At 42.1% G+C, this 20,478-nt stretch overlaps 1 protein-coding gene across 1 annotated transcript; it reads left to right on the top strand.

Annotated features, from left to right (window-relative positions):
* The first annotated feature begins 18,378 nt into the window (after window positions 1-18,378).
* Window positions 18,379-20,254, top strand: LOC147433499 (rosmarinate synthase-like). The gene is made up of 2 exons (XM_086490180.1): window positions 18,379-19,067; window positions 19,202-20,254. The coding sequence occupies exons 1-2, from the start codon at window positions 18,426-18,428 to the stop codon at window positions 20,096-20,098; spliced, it is 1,539 nt and encodes a 512-aa protein (XP_086346306.1). The 5' UTR covers window positions 18,379-18,425; the 3' UTR covers window positions 20,099-20,254.
* The last annotated feature ends 224 nt before the right edge of the window (window positions 20,255-20,478 follow it).

Consider the following 20,478-nt stretch of genomic DNA (forward strand, 5'->3'; position numbering starts at 1 on the left):
ATTCTTAGTTATGTATTTGAGGACAAAACCTATTTTGTAAGAGGGAGGAGTGTGATGAGAAGTGTCCTTTGGGCAAGGCCCACGGTTGAGTTGGAAAGGCCCCTAGGGTAAGCCATTCCACATGAGGAATTTGTAGGTAAGGGGATCTTTATGGAGCTATATAATCATGGATACCCAAATAGTTGTTTATTTTAAATGTGTATGTGTGTGTGTCTATGTGTGTGTGTGTGTGTGTCAAATGATTGCAAGAGTAAAAGGAATACTCAACGGGTAGCGTGAGTGTGGAACTAGGCCCAAAGCAGCTTAGAGTTCCTATTAAGCAGGAGGGACTCCAAAGTATTGCATGTACAAAAGATACCATGGCTAGCCAAGAAAGAGGAGATGAAAATGAGCTAGTCTAGCAGAGAAAGTCTCCTATGAGGTGCACGAGCAAAAAATCAAAGAGAGCCAACTAATGATTCATTATCAACTGCCTTATTTTATCAACGATAAGTAGGCATGCATGAGGAATATCCAAAATGGCACTTGAGATCCCAATTATACCTTGGTTTTGTACATGCTTGGTAAGTATATTAAGAGCAGTCATGATTCAGCTCTCTAGATAACGCAAAATCATCTAAAAATGTATATAGTCAAGTATGTATGCAGGTCATCCACACCAAAAGAAATCTCTTGTAAGTGTGTGTCATAATAATCAATATCTAATTCTCCTAAATGATTTTCTCATATTAAACTGATCATTTAATGTGGGGAACTGCTAGGGGAGAAAAAGCTAGAATATTGGTTAAGCTAGCAGACCGGCCACAGTAGGGATCCAAAGGAGGGAAAATAGGGATCCAAAGGGGGGGCCATCTGCAAAAGAGCCATGTGCAACAATGGGCTAAAAAGACCCTAAGGTTCAGCCCATTAAGACTTCCAAAATGCTAAGGTTCCAAAATTCAAAGGTTGTGTCCAAAGGTCAACCCTAGGGGAAATTGGATGGTTTGTGTGTGACTAAAAAGTCTTTGCATATCCCTACATGGGAGGGGGCGAGCCCTTCTTCTAGGGTATGAGAGAGATAGTCACACACACACACACACACAGGCTCCCTTTACACAAAGGGAATTAGGGACACATGTCAGCTCCCTAGCCCAGATGCCCACAAGGTATGCCCAATTTCTATTGGATGACCCTTGAAGTGGACCAATGAGAATTAGGCTAGAGTAAATTTAGCCTAATTAATTTTAAAACACTTATTAAAAAGAACCAATGAAAATTAAGTCTCCTGGATGTTTATTGGACAGCCTGTGAAGGGGTCCAATAGGAATTGAGCAGCCCAATGGGCTACTTAATTCCTATTGGTTAGAATGGGGAAAGGTCCAATGGGGATTTAATTCATTTAAATCAATTAAGTTTAATTGATTAAGCTCTCACAAAAGGGGGAAGGGGGACACATGTCAGAAGGCTATCACTTATGCTGCTTAATAGCCATTGGCTGAGCTTGGCATTGTCCAATAGGGAGCCTGCAAGAGTAAATAGCAAGGGGGCTCGCCCAAGAGAGAGAGGGGGCTGATTTTTTCAAGGCATTATCACACACACACTCACACAATCTCATGTGTGAAGAAAGATAAGACTATCTCTTCCCAAGCTTTAATGGAGAACTCATCACCTACTCCAAGCTTGTGAGATAGAAGCTTACATCAACACTCTCTTGGCATGTGGATGCAAATCCAACCAAGAGCCAAGCTTCAATTCATGCTCATCTCCTCTACATAGCTAATTACCAAGCTAAAGCTATGCTAATATGAGTGATTATGTGAGGAGATGTACATCTTTCTCGTAAGATACTCCTTCTTCCTCTCAATCTACTCTCATACCTTGCTAGCTCTCACCATCTTCGAAGGTGTGTGAGGTCTTGGGTCTGAGAGTGGGGATAATTCAAGTTGTGTTTGCTAAGTGTTTTTCTTAGTGCATGAAGCTTTCATCTTCATTGCACTAGCTAGTCTTGAAGGAACACAAAGAATTGTATTGTACAATGTCTCTCTTGATGGGAGAAACCATAATACAAAGCCTTTTGGAGGGGGGACCGGCTCCATGAAAATCCGGTCCTCAATTGTTGTCAATAGCTTAATTTCTCTCTCTTTTGAAAGTATTGTTGATGCTATCTAACTAGGTGTTATGCTTTTTGTTGCTCTCTCCACCCAAGCACTCTTGTAATTCTCATTAGGAATCTATTCTAATGAAATGCCCACTATGTTCATGCTAATTTCCGCTACACACAAGTTTTTAGGCCATTAAATGTTATAGTGTGTGTGTGTGTGTGTGTTTCAGTTAGAACCCATTGAAGACCATTGGACTCAAAGAAAGAGAAAAGACATTGTTTAGAATTTAGAGTTAGGATCTAAAAAAGATAGACAAAATCTATGACAGTTTACAAAACACATCCATAGGTATTTATTGAGAAAAGCCTCCTTCAAATATCCAATGTCTCTAAGAATTCCAAGATATCACCAACCGGCACCCAATAACCAGAAGTGGGAGAACTGTTACCTGCCACCATCAACACCAAAAAATTCCTTAGTACAAATTTATGAGTGCTGGCAGACAGGTGTCAAAATTCACCCACACTTGTTATCGATGTCACCAGCTATAGGGTTTTGGTGAGTGTTATCAAATGGTAAGTTACATCATTATCACATTTATGTAGTTACATCTAACCATGCCCCCAAATCAGGACCATGTATTCCAAATATAAGAATACTGTGGTCAGCAAGGATTCAGACCTGATCATTACTTCCATCAGACTTCCATCAACCAAGAGTTAGCAAGTAGAAAATGCCTAAACAGCCTGTAAATGTTTACTACAGTCGACAAACAGAGTCCAAAATCACCCATTTACCACCATCATCACATTGTACTATGTAGGCAAAGACGCCTACCTGAAGAGAAGCAGAGGATGAGCACCTCGTCAAACAAAAACTTGGAGTATAGAGGTAGTAGCCGAGAGAATTCGGCCTAGAGAAGACTTGTGGAAGGGGTATATATACAACTTCAAAGAAATGACTTCACAGAATCACCACCTTTGTGTTAGGTTAGAATATCCTGATTAGCAAGCGTCATACCTTTGAGTTAGCATCGGTGACTGCGGTGAGTTTTCCACATATAGCAAATGCAGTTTTAAAGTATGTATTGTGGTTGGTAGAGTTAGTGGGTGGTCCCACTAGAACCGTGAGACAATGGGTGGTCCCATTCCATGAAATGAAGGAGGGTGATAGTAAAATAACATTTAGATAAGCTACAGCATCAGCAGTTTTAAGAGTGAAACTTTGTGGTGTAAAATGATCTTCCACTAAGATAATGCATTGCCACCATAGCAGAGGGTACTATTTAGAGGAGATCAAAATCTAGAACAGTGAGATCCAACAAAAGAATTATGTCAAGTAATTATGTGTGTGTGTGTGTGTTTTCTAGTAACCATTATAACATAAACACCAAAGAATCCTTTCAAATTACAAAAGACACTAGAAACTATGCCAATGAAAAGGTGGTATAACTCCCATTCATAGTACATAACAGACTTTATACACAAGTTTAAGAGAATTAAGAGCCTGAAGAAATATAAGTCCGCCATCTTCAAGCCAGGGAACTTTGAAAACCATAGTTGAGAAGGTAACCCTCACCTGCACCCATGAAAACACCACAACTTTCAGTTAGCATTGGCATCGTATGCAGGTGATGCATGGGTATCCCACATGTTATAGATGTCACCCAACTAAAATGATTTCAAAGATAATAATAAAAAAATATGAAGCTACTCAATTATTCAGAGATGGTATCATTTACAAGGGAGAACCCATTTGGAGCTCCTTTTACTTTGCAAGCTCTCATAAGATAAGGACGGAGACGAGTTTTATGAGGCAATTTAGCAAAGGTACGCCTAAATCCCTTCTTAAAGAAGGATTTGTTAATCATTCATACACTATTACATGCATATTTTACGATACACTAGCATGTCCACTCTGAGGAACTTTGCCATTTTTACACTACTATGCATAGAAGGGTTTTACGCTTGCATAAGCACTCAAAGGAAGTTTGATTAGTTGCCCAAGATTGCAAGTTGATGCATTTCGATGTTTTTTGTGTACCACACATAGACACACCAAGAAAAACTCATTATAGAAAGCATATGCATTGTTCATTTCAAGTTTGTCTGCTTTCAAGTTTGTTCTGCAAATTCGAAGGGGGGAGTAAGGGGATAGATTCACTGATGTTGTGACCGTGTTGCTTGAACATAAAACTCCCAACACTTACATGGAGATGCCCCATGGATGACAATGATGGAAAGGGACCAAAATGGGATTCATCGAAGCCGAGGTTAACTTGAAACTTTCGCCGAGACAAAACCTTAAAATTCCAAGAGATTCGTTGATTTCTAAGGTCTTGTTTGAGTAGAAAAATAAAAGGAAGTAGGAATTAAGGGATTATAACTCAAGGAGATTAATCTAAATTTAAACTAGGATTAAAAAACTTTACCAAGAAGATTGACGTGGATAGCCCTAGCATAACATAGATATTTAAGTGTGAACTTGTCTTCATGTTTGGAAAAAGGTCGGCGTAGGTGTTTACTTGTGGGATACAACGGGGGATGGTCCTTTTCGACTAGGACTGATAACCGTTGGTCTATACTTTGAGTTCGGGTTCATCATTGCCCTAGAAATGGGATTGAATGGGAGTGTGTCCTGGTCAGGTGGATGTGACCCCCGGATGCGTCTGGAAATCGGCCTAGTCCGGGTAGGCCTGATGACGACGGGAAAAGGAGGAAGGAAAAAGCATCCATGGAGGGATCATGATAAGGGAGGAAGATTTGATTTAATTAAGGAACTCTTCAAATTGGTTGGTAAAAAGAAACATTGGAAAGGCTAGGAACCTAAATGGGCTATTCCGCAATTGTTCTCATCAGCCGGACTTTTGCTCTTCTTCTCGGGATTATTGATTTAAAAGGAACCTAAAGTAGATTATCTTTGAAGCCTTTCCCACACAAAATAAAGAAAAAATAAGAAGTGGAATCTGTGTAAAGGCGTCGCCTCCACACGTGGTGGAGGAGACAGGATACCCGGGTCCTGGGACAAGGATATGGATATGAGTGAAGAAGTATATGTGATTGCTTGAAAGATAACTAGATAATTTTACTAATAGTAAAGGAAAAAGGAAGTAAAAATATTATATAAAGGAAAAAGGTGAAAACGACCTGATAAATGCACATTTGCAAGGGTATGCAATAGTTTGCATGCTGCTTTCAAATTCTTGAAATGTATTCTTGGTTCGACATGATTGGAATCCTGTTTTTCTAGTATCATAGTATTACCTTGGGAAGGTGCATTTGTCAAATGGTTCGGTGGGTGGGCGGATTCCGGAGGGTTAATTGTTGGCCGGAAAGTTGAACCCAATTTTATGTTGTCCTTAAGGAAAGTCAATAGCGGGGGAAAGGGATTCCGATCTACAAAGCGGGAGAAAAACTTGGGATGCAGGGATTCGTTTAGATTATAATACACTCACCATAAGGGAATGCATTGACAGCTGTGCTCGATCATAACCGGGAAAAAGCGTCAATGACCTTGAACCAATGGTGAATTAGAGAACTCCCACCAATTGACCCTGGAAGGTTGAGTTCCAAGTTAGTATGATGACTTCGATTGGTAAGTTTGATCGGTAAGCAAAGGTTCTTCGGGGCTAAGGGATCCATATGAGAGAAAGTGAATGTTATCACCCCTTGAGTTGGCATTGAAGAGCATGAGGAATCATGTCTTGGTGTCGGTCTCAAGCGGGAGGGATGTCGAAGATCACAGTGTATCCATGTGAAGATGGTACAACTGGTGGTCCTCGGGCATGGCCCTCACAGCCCCTTACCTATGCATACCTGACATGTGGCCTTGTCCATAGGATTCATTAGGAAGGGGGGAGTTGTGCCATGGTATTTACACACTTAGACCACAATGATCTAAGGACAAGTAATTCTTAGATTATGTATTGGAAAGACCTCAAGTTTTTCCTTCAAAAAACAAAAACCTCATGTTTACTCATTTAAGGTTAGAAGACCTATGAACCTTGATTTTTTTAGAAAGGATTCCAAACTACCCTCCAAAACAAAAACCACCAAACTTAAGGGGAAGGGAGAACCATCTTAGTTTAAGAGGTTTCAAATTGGTATCATAATATAAGCATCACGTCCTCATATGCAACCTAAGTTCCTCTTATAACAAACTCAATGCAAAAACTCTTATGGCTTAAGTAACACAATAAACTAGTGGAAGCATACACATCAAGACTCAAGCAAATGAATCCCCAAACATCATTGATCATTCCATAAGCGGAAATAAACCGGTTAGGGCTTAGAAAAAGGAATTTGCAAACAACATACCAAAACCCATCATTACAAAAGTGGCAATGTAGACCTCTCAATATTTTGAACTTTACTACCAAACTTGGGATATTTTTGGGATATGCATGGGCATTTTAGCTTCATTTGCATGCATGTAGTTGCAATAGTATGCATGTTTATCCTAATTTTATGATGATTGCATAAATGCATGTTGGTATGCTTTAAATTTGTGCACTGAGTGATCTCATTATGCTATGGATTAGTAAGTCAGTTTGAAATTATAATTTTCTAGCCTAGGTATTGAAGTCGCGGAGCGGAGCGTGGGTCGACTCTCTCACACACACACACAGTGAGCTTACACAGTACAGTACGCAGAGAACTGTTAGAAGGGTTATCTCCCAATTCCTTAGTATTCACAAAGTATAAGTTAGTATATACAAAGAGTTAGAGGTAAGTGAGTTAGGCGGGCGGCCGGCCATATCCGCATAAGAGGCCACTTGGGCTTTAATCCCAACAACCTCCCACTTAAAGTCCAATGTGGCACTTTAAGTAACTGTAAATCTATGAACATAAATGTACAAAGATTTACATGGCTGCCATCTATCCAATGCCCAATAACTCACGACAATGCACAAAGCCCTCTCCTGGAAGTCCCTTTGTGAGTAGATCAGCAGGATTGTCCTTGGTGTGGATCTTCAGCAGTTGTATCTGCTTGTCTTCAAGTACTTCCCTAATGAAGTGATACTTCACATCAATATGCTTAGTCTTCGAATGGAACACTGGATTCTTTGCCAATTGTATAGCACTTTGACTATCACAATATAACTCTGGCATATCTGCATTGATTCCCAAGTCTGCAACCAATCTACCAAGCCAAATAGCTTCTTTGCATGCCTCATTTGCTGCAACATACTCAGCTTCTGTAGTAGACTGCGTAACACAATCTTGTAATCGAGATCGCCATGATATGGCACCTCCAGCCAATGTAAAGACATAGCCTGATGTAGATCTCCTCTTATCCAAGTCTCCTGCATAATCTGAGTCAGTGTATCCTCTGACACTCAAATCCTGACTACCATAGCATATGCGCATACTCTTTGTATGTTTTAAGTATCTCATGATACCTTTCACTGCCTCCCAATGTTTCTTGCCGGGATTTGACATATATCTGCTAACCACTCCCACTGCAAATGCAATATCCGGACGTGTAGCAATCATTGCATACATCAAACTACCCACTGCAGACGCATATGGAATCTTATCCATTTCAGCCTTTTCTTCCTCAGACACAGGACAATCTTGTTTGCTAAGTTTCACATATGGTGGCAATGGAACACTCAATGCCTTTCCCTTGTCCATATTGAAACGTTGCAAAACCTTGTCAATATACTCTGTTTGAGATAACCAAATCAACTTCTTTGATCTGTCTCTCTCAATGCGCATACCAAGTATATGACTTGCCTCACCCATGTCTTTCATGTCAAACGATTTTGCCATCTTTGACTTCAAAGCTGAAATTTCTTCCAAGTGTTTGCCAGCAATCAACATGTCATCCACATACAAAATAAGGATCAGCCAACTGCCATCCTTAGCCTTCTTTGTATATAGACAGTGATCGAACTCACTACGTTTGTAGCCTTGAGAAAGCATAAACTGGTGGAACTTATGGTACCATGCCCTCGGTGATTGTTTTAAGCCATAAAGACTCTTTAACAACTGGCATACCAAATGTTCCATGCCTTTCTCAACAAACCCTTCTGGCTGCTGCATGTAAATTTCCACATCTAAATCACCATGCAAGAACGCTGTCTTGACATCCATTTGGTGCAACACCAAATCCAATATAGCAACCAATGCAAGAAAGCATCTCAATGTAGTCATCTTGACCACTGGAGAGAAGACTTCATCAAAGTCAATGCCTTGTTCTTGCTTAAAGCCCTTGGCAACAAGCCTTGCTTTGTACTTTGGCTGACTATCATGAGCGGTGATCTTATACCTGTAAACCCATTTACAAGGTAGAGCCTTTTTGCCCTGTGGTAATTTAACCAACTTCCATGTCTGGTTTTTATGCAGAGCTGTCATCTCTGACTGCATGGCCAACTGCCATTTTTTCGAGTCAACCACTTGTAATGCTTCCTTGTAACAAGATGGTTCTCCGCAATCTGTGAGCAACTCTTCTGATCAGAAGAGTTGTCCCTGAAGACAACTCTTCTGATCTCCTCTGTCTTCTCTGGCTTAGCGTGAAACTTGGCTTCATTGAAATGCACATCATTGCTACGAATAAGCTTTCTGGACTCAGGATCCCAAAGCCGGTAACCCATCTCGCCCGATTCTCCGTAGCCAAGAAATATACACTTCTTGCTCTTTGGTTCTAACTTATTTCTGAACTCCTTAGGAATATGGCTATAAGCTTCACAACCAAAGACTCTGAGATGCTTATACGAAGGTGCCTTGCCTGTCCATAGCATCTCGGCCACTGCACTCTTATCCAGAACCCTACTAGGAGACCTGTTGATCAAATGGACTGCTGTAGCCACTGCTTCCGCCCAAAATCCATCAGGCAACTCAGCATTTGACAACATGCTTCTGACCTTCTCTTGTATGGTCCTATTCATACGTTCTGCAACCCCATTCTGTGAAGGATTATATGGTGCAGTAAGTTCCCGCTTAATCCCTTTTGCTTCACAAAAGTCTTGAAAAGCTTTGGAAACGTACTCTCCACCATTGTCAGTTCTCAAGCACTTCAGCTTCTGACCACTCTGATTCTCCACCAGCTGCAAGAATGTCTTAAAGACCTTGAGCACCTCATCCTTGTGCTTCAAGAAGTAAACCCATACTTTGCGAGAATAGTCATCTATGAATGTACAAAAGTACGCTGCTCCCCCTAGTGACAAACTAGGCATTGGTCCGCATAGATCACTGTGTACAAGAGCTAACCGTTCGTCCCTACGATTCCTCTTTGATCTGTGCGGTTCCTGTGTTTGCTTACCATAAACACAATGCTCACAAAACTCGAAATCTTGAAATGAAAATCCAGGCAAATAACCATAATGAGAAAGTATTTCCATTCCTCTTTTTGACATATGTCCCAACCTACGATGCCACAGTGACACACTTGGCTGCTCAATCACATTAATTACATGGTTTTTAACCTCTGAAACATGTAAAGTGTACAGAGTTCCTGACTTGCTGCCATGTGCTACAGTCATCGAACCTTTGGAGATCTTCCAAGCGCTGTTCCCAAAAACTGTCACATAACCCGCATCATCCAACTTCCCTGTACTAATCAAGCTCTTTCGGATTGCTGGAACATGTCTGACATTCTTGAGCCATAAAGAAGAGCCATTCTGAAACTTCAACTGCACATCTCCCACTCCAAGTATGTCACAAACCTGCTCATTGCCAAGTCTGACATAATCTTTAGTAGCCACATATGATGTAAACCACTCTTTGTGCGGAGAAACATGTAAAGATGCCCCTGAGTCGATAATCCAATCACTCATAGCATGTTCATCCTCTACAGTCAAGAAAACAGAATCAAGATTGCTTGTAAGGAAGATGTCACCAGCTGCTATACCAGAATCACTGTCTGAACCAGATCCTGTGACATTCACCTCTTCAATCTTCACTGAACTCTTCTTTTCATCTTGCTCAGAACTCTTTGTTTTGCCTTTTTCTTGTTTCCACTTCGTACAGTCTCGCTTCATGTGACCCTTCTTGCCACAATGGTAGCATTCTATGTCATCCTTTGACTTCGAATCACGAGACTTACTTCGGTTTTGTGCCTTCTTACCCTTCTTTTCTTTAAACGGTTGTCTCCCTCGAACGACCAAAGCGCTATTGCCTTTGCCTTTGTCAATGTTCTTCCTGTTTACTTCCTCTGTGAGCAAGCTGCCTTCTACATTGGCACTTGTAAGACCTTCTGGCGCGACAGAATTACTTAACGCTGTACGAAAAGTATCCCAACTGTCTGGCAAAGTGATTAAGAGAAACATAGCCTTCACTGAATCTGGAAAGACTATCTCCTGTGCTGTTAACTGGCTGAAAATTGAGTGAAATTCATTCAGATGATTTGACATGGCTGTCCCTTCCTTCATCTTCAAATCCACCAATTTCTTGAGCCAGTAAATCTGAGAAGCAGCGCTTTGTTTCTCGTACATACCACATAGCTTTTGCCATACGCCATACGCTGTAGTCTCTTCTGCTACGTTGAAGTAAACATTTTCTGCCAGTGTCAGCATGATTGTGGAACAAGCTAACTCGTCAAGCTCTTCCCACTCATCTTCAGCCATACCTTCTGGTCTCTCCCCTTTGAGCTTCAGTGGCTTCACTTGTTTTTTCTGCACCAAAACCTGCCAAATCTGCTTCTTCCAGAATGGAAAGTTTGTGCCATCCAGCTTCTTTATGTTGTAAAGAGTCTCACTTTGAGAAGATGCCATATCTGCCAAACTGTTTACTCCTGAGAAAAATCCGACAGAGTTTCCCCTGTAAACTGGCCTCTGTACACAGTAAACAAGCTGTAATCAACAAGCTGAACACCTCTCCTCAGGAACTGTCAGTATTTTGAAAATTTTTGACAGAGTCTCCCCTGTAAATTGAGCTCTGGGAACCAAAAGATAGCTCAAAAAACAATCATAAATAGCTGACCAGTGACAAATCCTGTAAGCATACACTGTCTCCTCTCTGGGCGATGACAGAACCTGTATCTGTCTCAAGACTGAACCCTGAACAATGCCTCAACGGCCTGACGCATAAGATGCAATCCAGTGTCTACACAAAGTCATACATCCTAAGGGATAAAAGTCGCCGAAGAGGATGCGTGTAGAGGGGAACTCCAGCAACCTAATCCACCTCACACTGGGTAACCCAGCCCCCAGTGCTTGGCTTCAAAAAACCTCACACACGACCCTCTCAGATGGCTCAGCAAACTGCCCAGAACTAGCATACATCCTATAATAGACCAATCACTGTCCTATGACCGCTGCGGCGGTCTGTCTGCTAGCGTGACTCACAACTAGCAGACCCACAATCACAGTACATCAATCTGCAATACATGCCAGTGGTGTCAAGCCATCGTATGGCCACACCTCCCCTGGAACCTGGCAAGCACAAGAAGTAACAATGCAGACTGCAATATATATATCTGATGATATATATGTGTACCTGGTCTATAGATGATGCTCTGAAGACTAATAGGTGATGTATGTCGATGCCGATATTGATGTCGACCACCTCCTGCTTGCCAATCTACACAAGACGGATTTCTTTGCGGCTGAAATCTATCTTCTGCTATAGTGCTCAGAACGAAATTCTGAGGGCATAAACGGCTTCGAAAGGGGGGTAAAACCCCAGGTCGCCTGCTAGAAACGCTCCCGGAACGCCGAGTGTGAATTTTCGAACTCCGGATCCAGAATTTGCCGGAAAAGTGCGCGCGCGCGATTGTGCAAATCCGCACTGAACCAAGGCTCTGATACCAATTGAAGTCGCGGAGCGGAGCGTGGGTCGACTCTCTCTCACACACACACACACACAGTGAGCTTACACAGTACAGTACGTAGAGAACTGTTAGAAGGGTTATCTCCCAATTCCTTAGTATTCACAAAGTATAAGTTAGTATATACAAAGAGTTAGAGGTAAGTGAGTTAGGCGGGCGGCCGGCCATATCCGCATAAGAGGCCACTTGGGCTTTAATCCCAACAGGTATGCTCAAGCTCATTTACTTATGACCATAGACTAGATGGGACTAGATTATAGGCCATTCTTAGCAACCCTTGAATAAACAAGGGTTGAAATAGGATATTTAAATAAAAATGTACACTGAGTTGCTAGGTTAGTTTGAGGCCAAAAGCCGGTATGAAGGGAGAGTCAAGGGAGTCGTAAAAAGGTGAAGCACCCCCTGGGCTGGCAAAGGTGACACCCAAGTATACATAAGGCTTCACCACCTCTACTTGTTTTCTTGTAGCCGTAAAGATTGCCACATTCCTAATTGCCCCGGAAGTATGAAAATCATGACCTTGAGTTTCCCAAGGTTCGTTGTGAGACCTCTCTATGTACAAAAGTTTTCAAGTGCGTTGAGGTGTCGTTGTAAGCCCTGTTGTGACTCAAAGATTCTTTTGGCATAGCCAATGCATCTGTACTATTTTCTCATAAATTTGTGAGAGACCCTGATGATGATGTTGAGAGGGAGATAGGCTTTGCGTTTGCCTAGCCTTCCATGCATATGCTAGAAAAAACAAAAAACAAACAAACAAAAATCACAAATTCCAAACAAAATTAAAAATTCAACTAAATCCAAAAAGAAACATTTCTTTTATGCTTCATTTTTTGTTTTATTAGGAGTAGGATCCCTATATTCCTTTGGGAAAGTGTAGTCTAACCTTTTTGCAAACCAATTAATTTGAACAAAGGGCAGTATATGTTGTGGAGTGAGGAGACGACATGTTCAAACTGTATCTGGGGATGCAGTTACAAAACGGAGCGTGTTCAAGAATACTAAACAGGTGGTCTACTTTTCATTGTTACTTTAACTACTCAATTACACACACACACACACACACACACACACACACACACACACACACACACACAAATTGTGTGGATACAATGCACAAAGTCTGTGAAGGTGATAACAAAGACAAAAATCACCATCAATATAGCATGCTTAATTGAGAATACATATTTACAAGCATTCACATACACAAGGCTCATAATAGCATGCAACCCAAAGTGACAAGAAAGTTTCGTCACTCTAAATCCTCTGGATATTCGAATTATCTCATATCAAGAGTGCCTCCATGTCATAAAATATGATATCTAACTTTACCAACTGATTTTCTCATATCAAACTGATCATTTAATGTGGGAGAATAAATGGGAACAAAGTTAGAATAGAGACATGTGCTTCTAGACCTATCTTAGCAGGGGACCAAAAAGAGAGATGGTTACATCTCAATAGGAGTCCAAAAGGAGATTGTCTACCAAAGAGCAATGTGTAATAATTGTTTCTAAACTTATCTCAGTAGGGGACAAAGAGGAGAAATGGTTTCATCTCAATAGGGGTCCAAAAGGAGATTGTCTACCAAAGAGCAATGTGTAATAAGTGCTTCTAGACTTATCTCAACAGGGGACCAAGAGGAGAGACGCTTACATCCCAATAGGGGTCATAGTCTATCAAAGAGAAACGTGCATCTAATGGAGCTTAAAAGACCTTAGGGTTAGCTTCATTAAAGACCTCCAAAGGTTATTATTAAAAGTCCTTAGACCTTAGGCAAGCTAGGGTTGTGCTTAAGGTGGGAATCCGGCCCAAGCTTGAGGTGCTTGTCATGCTTGGTGACTAAGGTGCTTGAGGTGCTTGTCATGCTTGATGAGTAAGGTGCTTGTCATGCTTGCCGACTAAGGTGCTTGTCGTGCTTACTGACTAAGGTGCTTGAGGTGCTTGATGAGGAAGGTGCTTGAGAAGCTTCCCATGCATGGGGGGTAAGGTTCTTGAGTCAAAAAGAGACCCTACAAAGGAGGGGAAAAGCCCCAAAGTTAGGGGAATCTTTGACTTAACCTCCCACTCACCCAAAGAGCACCCCCTTTTTAAAGGGGCACATGGACACATGTCAGGCTCTCCCTATGATTAGTAGCCACATGGTGTGCTTGAATCCTATTGGCTTGACTAAAGAGGGGTCCAATGAGTTTCTAGTTCAATTAAACAAATATCTAAATATTTTCAAGTTCTCTCTTTCAAAGAGGTAAGGAGGACACTTGTCCTAATGCGACCCATGTTGCTTGAAATGCATTATGCATGTGATTGGCTAGGAGGAGAGGCGTCCAATGAGCTTCAAGCTTGAGCAAAAAGGAGGGGTCGACCAAAGAAAGCAAGGGGTGTGCTTGGGGGTATACACACTCTCACACACTTATTTTTCACACATTCTCTCACTTGGTGAAAGTGGAAGAACTCCATCTCCTTCTCTAACCTTGTTGAGAAGTTGAGAGCCTACACCAACACTCTTGCCTATGGAATGCAAATCCAACCAAGAGCCATGCTTCAATGCTTAAGCTTGCCATCTTCTCCATCTTCATTACTATGCTATTATGTATGCTAGCAAGAAGAGTGATGATAAGTGAGGAACTACTTCTTTCTCCTATGAATGTTTCTTCTTCCTCTTCCCTACCCTCATTCCCCGCTAGCTCTCTCCACCTTCGAAGGTGTTTTTGAGGCCTTAGGATTGAGGCCGGGGATGCTTAATGTTTTTACAAAGTTTATGTTATGCTCGTGATACATGAAGCTTTCCATCTTCATAGCATCACCAAGGTCACAAGGAACACAAAGATTGTATCATACCAAGTCTCTCTTTATGGGAGAATCTATAATAAAAATCCTATTGGAGGGGGGACCCGCTCCACACAAATCCGGTCCTCAAATGTTGTCAAGTTCTCTAATTCTCTCTCTCTCTCTCTCTCTCTCTCTCTCTCTCTGTCTTGCAAAAGTATTGTTCATGCCAAGTTAATTAAATATAATGGCTATGTTGCTACCGCTAATTAAGTTCACCCTCTTTGTTCTCAAAGTAGTTTCATAAAAATGCTCACTCTAATTCTCTTAATTCCGCTATTTTCAAAGTTCATGGGCCATTTCCATTAAATCCTCCACATTTCATATTTCTCATATTGTGACTATAAGCTTGATATTCAGCCTTTACATGACAACGCACTGTCACAGTCATTGAATAGACAGTCTTGAGATCTAGATTGCCTGACACATTCAGATGGACTTTCTCCTACGATTTTATTTCTACAAAATTTGAGGGTGCTCCCATATTATCCACAACTCTTTGCTTTGCTTTGTCATTGATTGTGCACCTATCATAAATTAAAATCATTTTAAGACTCTACTTGGCTATCTCTACATTTGAATAACTCTTTGTCTTTGGAGGAAAAAGAACTCACCTAGGCCTCGTTCAATCGCTCAAAAAAATTTGAGCCTTTGTTGTGTGTGTGTGTGTGTGTGTGTGTGTGTGTGTGTGTGTGTGTGTGTGTGTGAGAGAGAGAGAGAGAGAGAGAGAGAGAGAGAGAGAGAGAGAGAGAGAGAGAGAGAGATTGAAGGAGAGCAAGAAAGAGGGGAGAGGGAGAAAAAAAAAACTCGCTCTAGAATATTTTGGAGCAAGCTATGAAACAAAAGCAAAAAGAGGGAAAAAGCTCACTACAAAAATTGCTCTAAAAGCTCGCTTCGTGTCCATCCCCCACACGACTTGCAATATTTGATCGTAAGCACTTTTGTATTTCTTGATGGAGCTTTTGTCTGAAACACTCAGAGGCTTTAGAGGCAAATGGGCCACTTTGGACTTTCCTTTGGAGGAAATGGGGGATATTGTAGCGTCCCAAAGCCCAACAAAGATCGATGAGCATTGTAAAAGTGGTCGTAGAAGTATACCCCCCTTTCAACCAGCAATTTGCTAGAGCTAGTGTTGTAGAGAAGTTCACCCATCGATATGCAATGCATCAAAGATGCCCATTATGCGTCACCAAAGGGTAGGCCTATCTCCCTATACAACAACTTTCTGAGCGATCAGATGCCTGTATCCTACAGTGATAGCTCAAAGTGGAAATTTGCATTGCTCATTGTTGTCGTGACTCTCAAAGGAGAAGGGGACTATCGTGACTCACATTAAGGGCCTATGATGAAAGCTCGTTCTTGAGAGTTGAGGACTACTGTTTTTCTCGTGTTACTAGCTACTGTTGTGAACCTTAGAGGAGGGACAGAGGGTTGTTGTGACCGTGATAGCGAAATGGAAGGGGAGACAGGGTGCAAGCAAGGTACAACTGGATGAGGGGGGAGCGGAAGGGAATTTTATTAACTAATGGTTTTATTTAAAAGGGAGAGAGTAGGTAATCATGTACTTGTACTTTTGTTAGATATTGATCCCAAAGACTAAAATGCATGTATGCGTCATTGGATATCAATGGTCCAAATGTACCTCACGAATGAAAAGCTAGAAATCAATAGATGTCGATACCAATAAAAACTTTACAGACATGCATTCTTATCAATTCACTTCGTACTCGCATGTTGTGCTAGTAAGAAAAAAAGTGGCACACTTACCCTTTTCCTCTCTCTCTCTCTCTCTCTCTCTCTCTCTCTCACACACACACACACACACACACACACACACACACACACACACACACAGGTTACTTCTTTTCTGTGTGTGTATCTGAGTGTGTTTGCCTTGTGTGTGTATACCACAAGCAGCTACACACTAACCTGGCAATGGTGCAACCACATTACTTCATTTTTGTTTTCCCTCTCTCTCTCTCTCTCTCACACACACACACACACACACGCACACACACATTACTTTATTTTTGTTTTCTCTCTCTCTCTCTCTCTCTCTCTCTCTGTGTGTGTGTGTGTGTGTGTGTGTGTGTGTGTGTCTCACACACACACACACACACACACACACACACACACACACACACACACACACAAAGTGACACACACACATTACTAGGAATAATTTGTTAATTTTCTCTATACTGAAATCGGTGCTACTAGTACTGGAGCTAGATCTGGTACTAGTGCTACTTGTGAATTGGTACTGATACTGGTACTATATTATACTATATTGATACTTGTTAGCAACAATCTAACTCAGATACAAATTTTCGGAGCTCTCATTGTAAAAACATTTATTATTTTGATGAATCAAGAATATTGTAACTCCTATTTTCCGGATAAACTCTGTAATTGATGAGCTGGACCTACAAGCTTCCAAATTGTATCAGCCTGTCTTTAGTTAGAGCTCCCAGATTATTAGTTTAGCTACCAAAACCTTGGCTAAGGTATAAAAACAAATTTTGTAAAGTTATTATTAAGTTTTGAATGATAAAATACACAGTGTGAGCTTCCCATTCTTGGAATGTAGTAGGCACAAGACTTGGAAGTTGTTTTCACTTAGACGAAATTGTATGCCAACTTGCTTGATTTAGGCCGGTGGAAAGCTCCCAGTTGGGATGGTCTTACTGTGAAATTTTTCTATCATTGGGACTACTTAAAGCTGCCATTGCTCTATCATTGGGACTACTTAAAGCTGCCATTGCTGATCATGATGAATACTGCGTGAGGAATGACTAAAGGAAGAAACCTGTAGAAGCTTTTGAGCCCCAAAATTTAAACAAACCGTAACAAAAAGAAACTACAAAAGACCCATAATTTTGCTTTCACAAGACTCAAGAGTGTCTTGGATTTGGTTCATGTTAGAGCTGAGCCGCCCCAGCATTAGCAGGGTTAACAGCATATTACCAAACACCTGGTCGCACCCACAAACGCTTAACATAGCTTATGAAAATCCTGCTGAAAAATGCCGGAAAAGTGAAGCTGCTTCATTAGCTAGAGATGGCGGGAGTCACGCTCGTTTGCTATCGTCCAAAAAAATAGCTTAAACCCTCCCTTTCTCAAAGTGCTAGCAGCGCTATCAGCTGCGTTCGATTTTCTTGGCTTCACTGTAGGATCTACCAAGTTTGGAGGATTTACTCTCCCCGCTGTCCCCGAGTTTGGAGTAAATCATTGTCCTCGCTCCGGCTGTTAGGTAGGCTCCAATTGTACATGATAGCAACGAACGGCTTGTCAAGCATGTCTCCATTCATTTAGATGATGGTGATTACTAGATGCTTTTCCTGCTTTGTAGTAAGACTGGTTTGACGCACATGAGAGAGGGGGTCAGAGAAAGAGTGGGCAAAGATCAGTAGCTCACCGCTTACCTAATCAGCCTAGAATTTCTGCTACATAACCGGAAACGCCACGGTAAACTGTGTCGTAAGTCGTACTAGTGCGGGTAATTCGCCGTGGCGATATTCTAGCCACCTGGGATTTTGCTTGACGCAGCGGCTGCATCCAGCTCCATGTACGTGCGTGCAGGACAATTTTCCCAAAACACTTCCGTGGAATATGCTCCAACCATTAAATGAATGGATTAGGTTTGTTCTGGCATGCCGTCTTTCAACATCGGTGCTTTGTGAGGCTGTGAGCTGCTGTAGCCTGTGTGAAAGGGAGGGGAAAAACTTGCTCGAGCTTCCTATATCATGTATGAGCTCGCCTTGCAGCTTGCTTGCTAGCCTGCAGAGGAACCCTGCCGCGGCGCCTATACCCCTCATGACCTCATATATCATGACTACAGCTATTTCCATCTTCAACAAGGACGTCTTGCTTTCATGGGAGCCTGTCAAGGTGCTTACCGCCAAGAAACAGCTGTGCCAGTGCAACATGAGTCATGTCGATGATCATATTGCCACTCTAGAGCTCTCCATGGCAGACATACTCTACGACTACTACAACTCGGTTCTTCTCTTCTATGAAATGCCGCCTGCGGTGCATGAGGGCACAGCTGCCTCTATGGAGCCCGCTAGGCGGCTGCAACAGGCTTTGGAGGAAATGCTTGCTCATTATCCATGTGCAGCAGGTTTACTGGTTTACAATGAGACGGCTGATTGCCTGGAGGTAAGATATCCCGTGTGTGGCCACACCCACTCAGCTTGCAGCTGCAATATATCCCATATTCCTGCACATAATGGGGTGCACTTCCATGTTGCTCATGCCAATGTCACTATCTCCGACCTTGGCGACGTGTCGAACCCGCAGCCGCCCTTGGATCTTCTATACCCTAGCAAGCCCAGCCATCACCTCGACGACAAAGGGCATCCCTTCCCTCGCTTCGTCATGGCATTTCAGGTAGGTAGCCTGCTTTCCTGCTTCCATATTCTTTTCTTATGTGGAAAAAAGATATTTTATACTGGTATCAGAATGAGACTTACAGATACATCGCTGCAAAGTGATTGACTACGGTGACTATGCTCCGTATGTAGGTAACTACCTTTGAATGTGGTGGCTTTACTCTCGGACATACTTGTAGCCATGCCTACGCAGATGGTTACACGGGCGCGGCATTCCTACAGAACCTGTGCGCCATCGCAAGAGGTGCTGGTCTGGCAAACTCCCTTCATATGATACCATCAAGGAGAGCAGTAATCAGTGCAAGAGAGCCACCTTCACCCACAATGCCTCACCCTTACATTCTAGCTCGAAAGCCGACAGAGCCCGGCCTGGGAGCCAGGCACCTTCATTATGGGACCGCAACTCGATTTAGGTTCTCCATGGACTCTCTTGAGGCTTTGAGGACAAGTGTTTCCACACCGAGCCAATTGAAGATCTGCTCACGCAACCGAGCATTAGCTGCCCTTCTCTGTACGGCGTTTGCAAGAGTAAGCCTCAATGTGCATGGGCTGCCAGGGAGCCAGGAGTTCGCTTTTCGCATACCCGTGAATATGAGGACGAGAGGATCACTGATCTCTATGGGATACATGGGGAATGGGTTGTGTCAATTGAATGTGTCTGCAACATTGCAAGAACTATGCGAGAGCCCTTTGGCCCATGTTGTGGAAAAGATCGAGAGGACTATGGAAAGCTTGGATTTGGATGAGAAGTTCCAATCGATGGTCGACTACGTAGAACTACAACGTCGAGAGGGGCTAAGCCCTTTCATAGGACGGGTGTCCATGCCTTCTCTTGTGGGCTTGCCTTTCTATGATACAGATTGTGGGTGGGGTGCTCCAAAGTATGTTGGCCGTCCGAGCCAGCAGCTTAGCAACCGGTGCATCATTTTGGACCATCCAGAAGCCCGAGCTTGGAATGTACTAGTGACGTTTGCATCTTCAGAAGAGCATGCTTGTTTCCGAGAGAGCATTGCAAAGTACATTAGCTAGGTAATACACTCGTTCTGTTATTATTAATATTGTTCTCAGCTTGTTTGCAGGACAGAAGACACTTGTGAAACAATTATGTAATCCAGTACTATAGTGCCAAGCACATTGCAACTTACATCTACTACTAATTCAACCATTCACTTCTTTTTGTTACAATCTCTTCTAACATTCTTGGACTGCAAACATTAGTGCTTTTGCTCATTGTGTAGTTATGTACGCATGTGTTTTCAACTGTATGCCTAATTTCAAGATGGCTTGCAATGAGGGTTTTAATATCCACTTTTAGTAGCATTTGAAGTCGAAAATGAAAAGCCACTATCCTATAGCCTATTGAGAGGCAAGCAAAATGCAGTTTTGACACAACCAAATTAATAATAGGG

Source organism: Adiantum capillus-veneris, chromosome 19 (assembly GCF_014529385.1).
Source record: "Adiantum capillus-veneris isolate H3 chromosome 19, ASM1452938v2, whole genome shotgun sequence".
NCBI lineage: Eukaryota > Viridiplantae > Streptophyta > Polypodiopsida > Polypodiales > Pteridaceae > Adiantum > Adiantum capillus-veneris.